General features: G+C 37.5%; 1 protein-coding gene across 12 annotated transcripts in view; it reads right to left on the bottom strand.

Moving 5' to 3' along the window:
- Positions 1 to 12,935, bottom strand: part of TMTC2 (transmembrane O-mannosyltransferase targeting cadherins 2) — a 410,658-nt gene that overhangs the window by 182,418 nt on the left and 215,305 nt on the right. For 9 of the 12 annotated variants that reach the window (XR_012078575.1, XR_012078576.1, XM_072973321.1 and 6 more), the window contains one exon: positions 4,999 to 5,827. Coding sequence is in view for 10 of the 12 variants with exons in the window: in XM_072973321.1 (XP_072829422.1) it covers positions 4,999 to 5,827 (829 nt within the window). In the remaining 2 variants the exon portion in view is untranslated. Of the gene's footprint in view, positions 1 to 4,998; positions 5,828 to 7,009; positions 7,730 to 12,935 lie in introns of those variants that run through there. The other 3 variants (XM_072973327.1, XM_072973328.1, XM_072973326.1) reach the window with 2 other exon arrangements.

Raw genomic sequence — 12,935 nt, forward strand, 5'->3', positions numbered from 1 at the left:
CAAAGCACAAAAATGCAAAGAGTCATTGTGAAATCAGCAAACTATAGTAATCAACTATGTCTAGTATTTTCCTGACATTATTAACCACATAATGGGATAGGACTTGTGGTTTACATAGTCCAAATCAGCTATCATTTCTCCACTATCCAGATTTAAACCATAAATTAGCAACACAGTCCCCATGACAGGCTCTACCCATCATCATTTGCATCCAATCAGCTAATGACTGGCAGCTGTCTGCAGGACCCATCACTGAAAGCAGACACTTTCACCTATAATGCTTCATGAGGCTTAAAATCATATTCTGTTAAAGCACATGGTAGACGGAAATACTCCAAGATTTGAAAAGGCTTTCAAAGGAGTGAAAAAAAAACCAAACCTAATTCAATGAAATAACTGTAATCTCAGACAACCTGACGAAAGACTGACTTTAAAGGGTTTCTGACCATTGGGCAGGCTCAAATAACATAACAGACTAAGGAAAATCTACCTTAAGGAAGATTACTACCAGTCTCATAATTGCTAAGGAAGTAACTGTAGCCACAGCTATATTATTAGCATGTTATAAATAGAAAAATTAAGGAACCTGGATTTCAAGAGCTTTGCATTGTATCAAAATGGAAGCATATGTCACAGAAGGCAGTCAGGGAATCCAAAGTTAACTCTGCTCCCAGTTCTACCCATCTTATACATGGAACATGCCTCAGTACCTGGTCTGTCAATAGCATACTGTATACTTTCACCTCCTTTAATGCATGTACATCTTATCTCTAAACAGGTTATATCAACTCTTTGAGGAGAAGGATTGTGATTGACATTGATTTGTCAGTGTATTCATTACTGAGTCTTCTCTCTCCTGGGCAGTGTCCTACTCACTACATACATTTTACAAATGCACAATTCCTTGACTTCTTATGTCACACATTTTAGTGTATACTGACAACACATTGAAACAGCAGAGATGTAAACATGGAAAACACAGTATGGCAAAAGATAATAAGTGTTATGAGAAAAACAAAGCACAGAAAGAGGATAAAGAATGCTGAATAAGGCAGCGGAAGAGGAAGAGCTGCAATTTTTTCAAAGGGTGGCCAATTTTACATAAAGTACATTTACTGGGAATGAAACATATGACTGAAGATCTAGAAGAGGTGAGGGAGACAGAGGTGAGACTATCCTGGGAAACACATTCCAAGAAGAAGCAATGACAACTGCAAAAGCCCTGAGGCAAGAACTTGGGGTCCAGGAGGGCTGGAGCGAAGGGAAGGCTGGGAGATGTAGTGTGGAGCCTATGACCGTGTGCTTTGACTTTGGGATAAATGAGTGCCCGTGGTGGGTAGGGGCAGTGAATGTCCTACTCTGGCTTATGTTTCTAAAGAATCATTAGGGCTGTTAATTTATAAAAACAGAAGCAGGAGTTCAGCTCAGACAGGTAAAAAGCTTGGAACTCATCACCCCCATTCCTAGAGCAAGAAAAAGCCAAACTGAAAAATCAATGGCTTTTCTTGGAGTCATCAGTGAATTTAGGTCATAGGGCAAACCATCACCTTGAAACTTAGAGAGATAGGAAAATCCAGTCCCGCAGAGATGAGATGACCTGGGGCAGAAGCTGATAGGAACAAGTAACTGGCAATTTTGAGAGTTTCTGGAAGCTGAAGGTGGACTTGTGAAGTACGAGTGAGAAACCCCTGGAGGCCACAGTCCTAATGCCTCTACTCTTTTGTGGCTTTTACCTCCAAGCACCCCACCAGGTTCTCACATGGAAGAGCCAAGAAAGGGGCTCTCCTGGCTCTGTAGGAGAGGAAAAATAAACCTTTTGAAATAAGCCCCAGTCCTCCTCCATAACAAAGGTGTACTTTCTAATGGAGACCTTCCCACAGCCTTTTCCCAAAGCTGTGGCAGACAGGCACTCCCCTCACTCCTGTCCCCTCTGCCCTTCCTGTCCCAACCAGGAGAGGAAGGGAAAGCAAAGAAATGCTCACAAAGGTTACAGCCCAGAGGCACGAGGATTGAATCATCAAGAGAACACCTCTCCTCCCAACATTTAACCAACACATCTATGGGGTTCGAGGCTCCGAGTTCTTAGGGAAGTCTGAAGACAACAGGGGGGACAAGAACAAGGACCCCAGCACAATATGATGCCTCTGGCACCTACAGCTACAGCAAATATTAAACCCCTATCCAACTCCCAGCCAGATTAACATTGAAGCTCACATTAAGCCTATCTGCCTAAGTTCCTATTACCTGACACATCATGTATGCCTTTCACTAAAACATTAGGAAGCCATGCTAAAAAGGAAGAAAACAGAAAGCAGGGAGATCAAGTGAGAGGCCTTTAGTAATAATCTGATGCGAGATGATGGTGGCTTGGGGCCATGATGGGAGGCACGGAGGTGGTAAAACGTGGTGAAGTTCTGGATGTACTTTTGAAGACGGAGCAGAGAGGATTTGCTGATGAAAAGAACGTAGGATACAGGGGAAAAAAAAAAGAGGAGGTATGGATGGATGACTTCTAAGTATTGGTCAGAGCTTGGGGGAAAATGGAATTGCCGTTAACTGGGATGGTAAATGCTGCAGTTGGCTGGGATGCAGGTTGGGAAGGGAGGTTATATAAGAATTCAATTTTGGGGAAGAGTGTGTGGGTATAGCTCAGTGGTTGAATGCATGTTTAGCATGTACGAGATACTGGGTTCAATCCCCAGTGTCTCCATTTAAAAAAAAAAAAAAGAAAGAAATTTTAAAAGCAAATTCACAAGAATTCAACTTTTGATATCTCAAAGGGCTTATACTACTGATCGGTTGTGTTAGGAGTACCTAAATACTATAGCACTTCTTAGGTAATAGGGAGGAGACATGGAAATGTACTGGAAACCAAGGAAATGTTTAATAATTATTTTACTGAGTGAATGGATAAATGAAGAAATAATCAAGCATTTTAACCATGTCACCAGAGTAACCCCAGCAAAGTCAGAATCATAACTGCCAGCGGTATGTCATATAGGAGTTTACAGAACGCTTTCGCCTTCTCTGGGACAGAGACTGCTGCTTAGACCAGCATCCCAACATTTGCCCTCTTCTTCAGGAGTAATAAAATGTGGCTGGGTACTTGGCTTCCCAGAATAAAGATAATATTTCCCAGCCTCCCACGCACATAGGTGTGGCCAATAGTCTGGGAGCAATTTCTGTGGTATGCTCTTGAACAGAATGGGTACACCCACCATTTGCCCTTTCTCTCCCTCTTCCTGTTAGCTGAAGTGCTGATGTGATAATGAGGTATCCTGGACCATGTGGACAGGGTGACAGTACTGAGATGGCAAGGGAACAAAAGCGAAGGAACAGGGATCCTGAAAACCCATGGCGCCATCTTATCAGCTCAAGACCGCACACGCTCAGATTGCTACATGAAAGAATAAAGCTTCTATCGTATTTAAGCCACTGTTATCTTGGCTCTTCGTTACAGTAGCTTAACCTGAAACTTAACCAATAAATTTAATAAATCCTGAGAACAACCGTGCTATGAAATTAACATGCTGGAGTTTTTCTTTTAATTCCCTAGCATGGATCTCTTTTAAACACCAAGAAAATAAACTGGCAACATAGCCTTGTTTTATATACATATATCTACCAGTAAAGAAAACTAGCTGAAAAGCCTTCTGAGAGAACTGATCGCAACAATTTTTACGGCAAGATTTGGGTTCAGGCACTCAATAAACTGTGCAGCACTCACAACCTACAAAAGGCACATGGTAAGGATTTTTCCATAAGAATTCAGGAATTCTATGCTAGGTACTAATTCAATTTTAATGTTTCTACTCCCAAGAAAATCCCTGCAATCTATTAAGCATTATAAGTACCAACAATTAGTCCCTTGGCTTAAAGAAATGTATAGTTGCCCACTGAATTCTTGATTTAATTGGTAATCATATAAGGATGCCAAAGTTGTTTCTGGGGTGTCCAAATCTTTGGATATATATCAGCAGGCCACTTCACTCACTTGGAACAGTTTCATACTTTCAATATTTGACTACTGGTACAGAACTGTGTTGGAAAAAAGTAGAAAAAGCCATGTATAAATGCTACGCAAGCAACCGTAATTTAAAGGATAAATCACTGAAAAATGGCTTATGAAGAACAAGATTCCCTGGCACTCTGTACTTTGATATATTTCTGCTCTTAAAATGTACATTTATTTTCATTCAACTGCTCTCTAGCTTCCATCATCATTTCATTGCCTAAACCAGAGAAACCACTGTTAACAGCTTGTTGACTATTCATTTATGCTTTAAAGTCTCCTTTCTACTCTAATGACAGATTCTGAGATTTGGTAAAATAATTTTCTACATCAAAAACAATAATGAAAAAGATGCTCAATCTTCCCTTGTATAGCGAAAAGTGTATTTCCTTAAGTGACTTTAAGGATTCAAAGCAGAATATGCTGTTTCGCAACACCCAGATTATTGAGCCTCTGCAAAGCTAAGGGTGAATCACTCTTGCACGCGTGCACACTGACGCCTACCGACACGATGCCAAGACTCAAAGGTAGCCTTACCTCCAAATCTCTTAAAGATGTCAGTGTAAGCCTTGTGGTATTTCCTCAGGTGATGTTTGGAAAACGGAAGAGCTAAAGTATACTTACGTAGGATAACCTGACTTCTATTACATGATGAAAAGAGATGTCGTCCATATCAGTATTTTAAACTGTGGCAACCAAGCATTTTTCTAAATTCTTATGATAGTATTTTTACACAACAGGATTGCTACTCCTCTGGACAAATATAGTCAGGAACATAGGGAAACACATCCCTGTCCCAAATATGGAATGCTGGATATGCCTCTAAAGCAGCTGTACTGCTCTCTCTTAAAAAAAAACCAGAAAGATACAGGTATTACATAATAGGACCTCTTCTTCCTTAATGCTGTGTTTTAAGGCAAGAAGTAAAGATATAAAAAGGCAGAAAGAGTAAACTGTCCAGGCAAAAGCATAAAATAAAATATTACCTTTGGCAGGGTTTACTTTTATCCCTGACCTATAGAGCATTTCCTCATTCTGCCAGTCTCCATTCCTGATTGCGGTCTTGAGTCCATAGAAAACAATTAATGTAGCCGTTGCATAAAAAATCAAGGTCTTGAGAAACCGCTTTTGGACTTTGACATAAAGGGCTCTGGCACCCACAGTAATGAGGAGGCAGAAGCCCATACTAGGAATGTACAATACTCGCTCTGCAATTACAAAGCCGACATAGAAAAACAGGTTCGTGGCAGGAACAAAGGGTATTACTAACAAAGATAAAGACAGAACAACAATGTTCTCCGTAGAAGGAAGCTGTGTTCTCTGTGATGCATTATTTTTAATGCCATTTTCTACTTTGGATGCAAAGCTGGGCTTAATCTCTGAGTTCCGGTACTCCACGTCTGAATGGCAGCTATGTCCATTTGCATTCTGCTTGCCGTTTGTTACAAATTTCCCGTTGCATTCTCTTTCTACGCCTGGGCTCTTCAAACAGTAGTAGGCGAGGAGGAGGAGTCCAGTATAGAAGGCCACAGTGTGTAGGTTTCTCCAATCACAAACTGTTTTGAGCAGAGGCACGGCATCCATCGACCAATCAAAACTGAGGGTGTCTGGGCATAGCAACAGCCACAGGTTCTTGGTTGGCAAGTAGAAGAAGGTGAGCGTGCGAGCCAGGAGGCTGTCCGAATCAGCGGCTGGGTTGTCAGAGTTGGAAAAGCTTGGTGGTTTGTTTCCCATCCAGTATAAACGGGCACCCAAAAGGAAAGTCCCCCAGAAAGTTAACAAACTAATGCTGAGAAAAAGAGACAAGTTCTTCCTCTGAAATCAAAAGAGAGGGGGAAAAAAATTAAGATCATCATCAGTACAGTATTGGAAGACTTTACTTAACACTTAGAGATGAAAAATACTTTTAAATGAACCTTTAAAACACAGCAATAGGTTTCAAATATGTGACTTCACTTCCATCTCCTTTAAACATGCTTATGGATATTTTGAGCTTAAGAAAATGGACTGTGGGATCCTATGCTGTATGTAACTTTTGATGAGTATCTTTTCTTCTTGTTCCTCTCTAAAATACCAATAACCAAACCTTCAATTTCTTGACCTCTATAAAATGGGTTGAATACATTCCCCTTTCCCTCTTGGAATTGGTGCCATGTCAAAATGAGACCATGATGCAGAAGTACTTAGCACTCTATATGAGATATAATAGACGTCTAGTGATTGTCTTCCTTCATTTTATAGTTTAAATTCCGGGGAAAACAAAGAACAGACATGCCAAAGAATATGCAGCATATAGGATTCTGCATGGCTCAAAGGAGAAATGGCATTTAGCAACAGGCATCCCCTGCTTTCCAAAAATTCACTTTGTGCCACTTTGCTTTTTACAAAAGCCCGAAAGTAGTACCTGTTTTCGTTAACAGAACAAAACCAAAAAATCCAAGGATTTTCACTATTACAAAAAAAGGTGAAGCGTGTAATAGGTTCAGCATTTGTTTTTTCAGGGGGCCATTTATAGAGGCGGTACGTACCCCAAGCACTGAAAGTGACACTGCCAAGTTTCTTCCTCGAGAACCTCACTCAGCATCTCAGCATCAGGCTGTCATAGCTTTGAACTGTGAGCATTTGAATTTTATCTTGATTTATTTTATGCATCATTTAGCAAGGTGTGTCCAAGGTAACTGTTCTTTGCTTTACGCCATTTCAGCTTACAAAAGGTTCCACAGGAACAATCTACTTTCGGATAATGAGGAAAACCTCTATGCCTATGCCAGTCCCCATATAACTGTCTTGATTCTCCTTGTAGAATTTATAAACCGGATTTCATCTGCTACTCTGGTACTCTCAATGACATCAGTGACATCAAACATTTAATAAGACTCCCTGTGAGAGGCTGTGGAGAAAGGGGAACCCTCCTACACTGCTGGTGGGAATGCAGTTCGGTGCAGCCACTATGGAAAACAGTGTGGAGATTCCTCAAAAGACTAGGAATAGACTTACCATATGACCCAGGAATCCCACTCCTGGGCTTGTATCCAGAAGGAAATCTACTTCAGGATGACACCTGCACCCCGATGTTCATAGCAGCACTATTTACAATAGCCAAAACATGGAAACAGCCTAAATGTCCATCAACAGGTGACTGGATAAAGAAGAGGTGGTATATTTATACAATGGAATTCTATTCAGCCATAAAAACCGACAACATAATGCCATTTGCAGCAACATGGATGCTCCTGGAGAATGTCATTCTAAGTGAAGTAAGCCAGAAAGAGAAAGAAAAATACCATATGAGATCGCTCATATGTGGAATCTAAAACACAAAAACAAAAACAAACAAACAAACAAAAACAAAGCATAAATACAGGACAGAAATAGACTCACAGACAGAGAATACAGACTTGTGGTTACCAGGGGGGTGGAGGGTGGGAAGGGATAGACTGGGATTTTAAAATTGTAGAATAGATAAACAAGATTACACTGTATAGCACAGGAAAATATACACAAAATGTTATGATAACTCACAGAGAAAAAAATGTGACAATGAGTGTGTATATGTCCATGAATGACTGAAAAATTGTGCTGAACACTGAAATTTGACACAACATTGTAAAATGATTATAAATCAATAAAAAAATGTTTAAAAAAAGACTCCCTGTGAATCTCAAATTTTTCATGTTGATGATAACTTTTCAAAAATAAAATAAAAAATAAAGTTTAAAATAAATAAAATAACTTTAATAATGGACTTACTTATTTTAAGAGAAAGACAAAATTATAAGAGAAAAGCCAAAAGACATCCATGTTAATGAGAATTTTCTGGCAAGCACTTTCAACCTGAGTAACAATTTGGTGACTTCACACAATCTAAGTCCTGAAGAGGCAGTGGGGCTGGGGGGAAGGACAGACACTATATCCCAATTTTAATGATTCACTGGTAATGCGATCTCTTACTGCACACATTCCAGCACTGCACAGAACCATCTTCCCCAAAAACATTCAGAATGGTGCTTGGAATCTTCCAAAGAATATGCCAAATATTTAGGTAAAAAAAACAATCCATAAAAGGCAACAAAAGCAAAAATAAACAGGTGAGACTATACCAAACTCAAAAGCTTCTGCACAACAAAGGACATACAACAAAATGAATAGGCAACCTACTAGATGTGAGAAAACGTTGCAAGTCATGTATCTGGTAAAAGGGTTAACATCCAAAATACATAAAAAACTCATACAACTTAATAGAAAAAAAAAAGCAACAATCTATAAAAAATAGGCAGAAGATCTGAACAGACATTTTCCCAGGGAAGACATGCAGATGGCCAACAGGTATATGAAAAGGTGTTCAACATCACTAATCCACAGGGAAATGCAATTCACAACCACAATGAACTCTCATGTCACACCTGTAAGAATGGCTATCATCAAAAAGACAAGAAACAGCAAGTGTTGACAAGGAAAGAAAAAGGAATCGGTTTACACTATTGGTAAGAATGTAAATTGGTACAGCCACTACAGAAAACAGTGTGGAGGTCCCTCAAAAATTTAAAAATAGAATGACCATATGATCCAGAAATTCTAATTCTGAGTATTTAACTGAAGATAACAAAATTGCTTTCTCAAAAAGATATCTGTATCTCCATGTTCACTAGAGCATCATTTACAATAGTCAACACATAGAAGCATCCTAAGTGAACAGATGAAGGAATCTAAAAGAAAATGTGCTATATATGTATAATGGAATATTACTCAACCATAAAAAAGAAAATCTTGCCAATTGCAACAATACAGATGGCCCTTGAAGGCATTATGCTAAGTGAAATAAGTCAGACAGAGAAGGACACATACTGTATGATCTCACTTATAGGTGGAATATTTTTTTAAAAAACAACTCATAAAGAGAACAGATTGGTGGCTGCCAGATGCAGGGGTTCGGGGGTGAGCAAAATGAGTGAACAGATAAAGGTGATCAAAAGGTACAAACTTCCAGTTATAAGATACGTCCTGAGGACGTAACATATAGCATGGTAACTATAGTAAACAATATTGTATTGCAGTTAAACAATACTGTTATCACAAGAGTAAAACAAATTTTTGTAGCTGCTTGTCTTGATGGATGTTAACTAAACTTACTAGGGTGCTCATTTTACAATATAATCATATGCCAGATCATTATGTAGTATACCTAAAACTGATATACTGTTAAGTGTCAATTATACCTCAAAAAAAGAAAAAAAAAATCTAGTCTACAAAGCAATCTACCTTGAGCATGTACAACTTCCATTAAAACAGTCTCTGTATTAAACTGCCCCTAGACTCTCCTCTGACTCTCACTCACCCTATTTCCAATTGCTGGAAGACACAGAACTCGTCATAAACCATCTGTTCCATCTCTCCTCTGAAGCCAATGGTCTCGGCAAGTTTCATGATTTTAAAAAATTATGAGTAAATACTAATAACACCACCTTAACTTTCCTTACCTGTTGGGCATAGTCATAGATACCTTAGGTACCTCAAACTCAAAATGCCCAAAATGGAAACTGCTCATTAATACAAGATTATGGTAATGCTAAATTCACAGAATTAATTCCCTCAGTGCTGTAGAAACACCTGTGACAGACTTCTGCTCAAAATTAATTTATATGATGCTATCGGGCATTTTTAATGATAGGAGGGGTAATATATTCAGTCATCACCAACCTTTCAATTTCAGGTGTGTCCTGGAAAAATGCAATGGTTTAAAGACTCATCATCTAAGAGTAACTTTTGCAAACTATTCCTTTGCTCCTCTGAAATTCTACCTAGCAAAAGTCCTAAAAGTTCTTGATTTTTAGGGAAAAAAACACACAAAACCATACATTAAATGCTGTAATAACTTGATGGATCAATCACATAATTAAGTATTCTTAGCTTACACAAGAAAATTACACAAATATTCTTAGATAACAAATATCATTTGGCAAAGATAAATGAGGCAAGGTATTAGGTATCATAAAGAAGACAAGTCTTGAAAAACAACTCAATTTTGAATTTGTACCAGAAGTCCATTTAGTAACTAAGTGTTAAGTAAGTATACCAAGTGTGATTAAGGCCATTCTATTACAGTATCTTCTGATGGCATAAGGAGAGAGGAGGAGAGGGCATTACAAAACAGCTATAATCAGGCAAGAAAAGCAAATGAGCAGGAGAACCACATGGGGAGGGAAGTGTAATCAGGTTTCTCTGCTAGTCACGAAACTCCAAAAGAACTTAGTCTCAATGATTACATAATTCTAGTTTATTCCTAAAGACAGAACCATCATAAGGCAAAACTATCTTATCCATTCATTTTTAGTAAGTCATCTCTATATTAAGTCATAGAAAAGTTATTGTCAAAATAAAATATTAAGACTGAAGATACGGTAACAATGATTCTAGTATTAATTATGCTGAAAGAATATTTGAATATATTAAACTCCAAAATAAAGATGTGAGTAATGAAAACTATTCAACAAAAAATATTTTATAAGATGACTAAGTGCTGAGAAAGTGATGAAAATGAAAATGCTAGCATTAATTTATGACATGCTTTACACTGTAAAACATTTTCATATAGTCTCCAATTGAAACAATCGACATAATAACTAAGATTAAGAGACACTAAGGTTTTGAAGTGAGATGCTCTTATACATTCATTCTACCTTAATGGTAAAGCCTGCCAGGACTGAAATAACACTATTAAAGGAAAACTGAGCTAACAGGCAAAAGAAAATTGATGTGTTTTTTTGGTGGGGGGGATTATTTTTATTTTTAATGGCGTAGTGGGAAGTGAACCCATGATCTGGTGCATGATAAGCATGCACTCTACCACTGTGCTATATGCCCCTTCCATGAAAACTGATGCTAAATGTTGAAAGCGGAAGATTTTCTAAGGCCTCATGATTGGTGGCCATCTTTTTAAGTATAAGCCTAAATTGGAAATTGCAACTTTCAAATCTCTTTAATGCCTTCTCATAGAATTTTGTTTAAAGTTGTCACCTATAAAAATGGGATTTTGATAAAGCTAAATCTCTCTTCTAACCTCACACTATTTTTCTGGAGATTGCATTAAAAATAAGGTAGGAAAAAAAAAGCATAGAAAGGTTTTATTTGTTAATTTCAGTCCCTATGCTTTGATTTTTGCATTAAATCAAACTAAAACTTTCATTGAGCTACAACCAGTAACTAAGTGACTATACAAATAGCCTCAGCATTTCTTCATTTTTGCTGTTGTTCTTGGCTTGGTGCATCAAATGGATTCAACATAGGTATTTCCAAGATAAGGCATGAGAGTTCTGATGAGTTGCCACCATAGACTTTAAAGTCAGAGCTCTTAAAAAAAAAAAAAAAGGCACATAGAAGATGAGACTCCAAAGTCTGGGAACTTAAACATAATCTGAGTAGTACCTTTGATTGGGAGCATTAGAAAATGAATGCAATTTAATAGCACAAACAGCATCAGTTCATCCAACATACATATCATTAAGGCTGCCTTATGTGCACTCTTCTACTACGTGCGGGACAAACACCTGTAAGAAGAGATGAGAGACCATGCGCTCTTCAAACTTTGTGTACTCTATTCTTTTATGGTGTGGGTCCAGAAAAACATTTTAGAAGGAGAAGAATCACTGTGCTTTAAATGATACTTTTCAAACCTAAAGGACCATCAATATCAATTGTAAGCTTTTAAAAATACCCATGCCTCAGTCTGAATAAAATCTCTATACGAGATTCTAATGTGGCTGAGGTTGAGAATTACTGCATATCTGCACAAGTCTAATTCTTAGTACTGCCAGTAAAAAAATACTGTTAGACTCTGGCTTTCATTTTACAAAGTCTGAAGCATGTTTTCCTCATTCAAAATGAATAAACCATAATGAAGTATGAATAATGCTTTATCCCAGGCTTTGGGACAAATTGAATTCTTAGCATAATAAATGAGTGTCATGAAGGTCAGGCTACAAAGGAATTGAGATCTTTGTAATAAATAGAACTCAGGGTTGAAATATTCAAGTCTTGTTGCAAAATATAGAAGGCAGAGGATTTGTTTCCAGAAAAGAAAAAAAGAGCCCTCTAAGTATGAACCACAAAAAGCAAATAATCCAATAGAAAATACAGATTTAAAAATACAGACGGAAAATCAGAGAAAAGACAATAAATATTTTAAAAGATGCTCAGTCGCATTCATTAATATAAATGAAAGGTAAAACAAAAGCAATATATTTGAAATGAATCTGAGTGAAAAAAAACTGGATATAAAAGTCACTGAAATTGTGTTGAAACAATAACTATCACACACTGGGAAAATATAAATTCTACAGTTTTGGTGGGAAATTTGGAAGTATTTAAGAAAACTAATAATTTGTATCGCCTGCTATTTGGTAATCTGGATTTAGTTACATATTCTCTAACAAAACCTCTTAGATTTAAATACAGCGCCATCTAATGCAGCATTATTTATAAAAGCAAAATAACGAAATAGCTAAAAATTTCAATAGTGCAATATGAAAATAAATCATGGTATAACCATGTTATCTAATCTATAAGGTAATTAAAAGGAAAACCACATATATAAACTATATGTATAACATATATAAAGAGATACCTATATATATGCATACATATACACCAACATGAAGTAACGCTACATAAACTAAGACAAACAAAATCACTATATAGTAGCATGATTTGTAAGAATCAACTCGCAGAATATGCATATTCTAAAACCATACTGGCCATTCAGAAAAAACACCATGTTTTTCACAAATGCATACGTATGTATGCAAAGATCTTTTTTTCCCAAGTCTAGAAATAATTACACCAAACATGACATGATGAACTCCCTGGGGCAGGGCAGAGCAGGGCAGGGCAAGGAGATGGATTGACTGACTGGTCGGTAAGAGACAAA

The sequence above is a fragment of the Vicugna pacos genome, chromosome 12 (assembly GCF_048564905.1).
Source record: "Vicugna pacos chromosome 12, VicPac4, whole genome shotgun sequence".
Lineage (NCBI taxonomy): Eukaryota > Metazoa > Chordata > Mammalia > Artiodactyla > Camelidae > Vicugna > Vicugna pacos.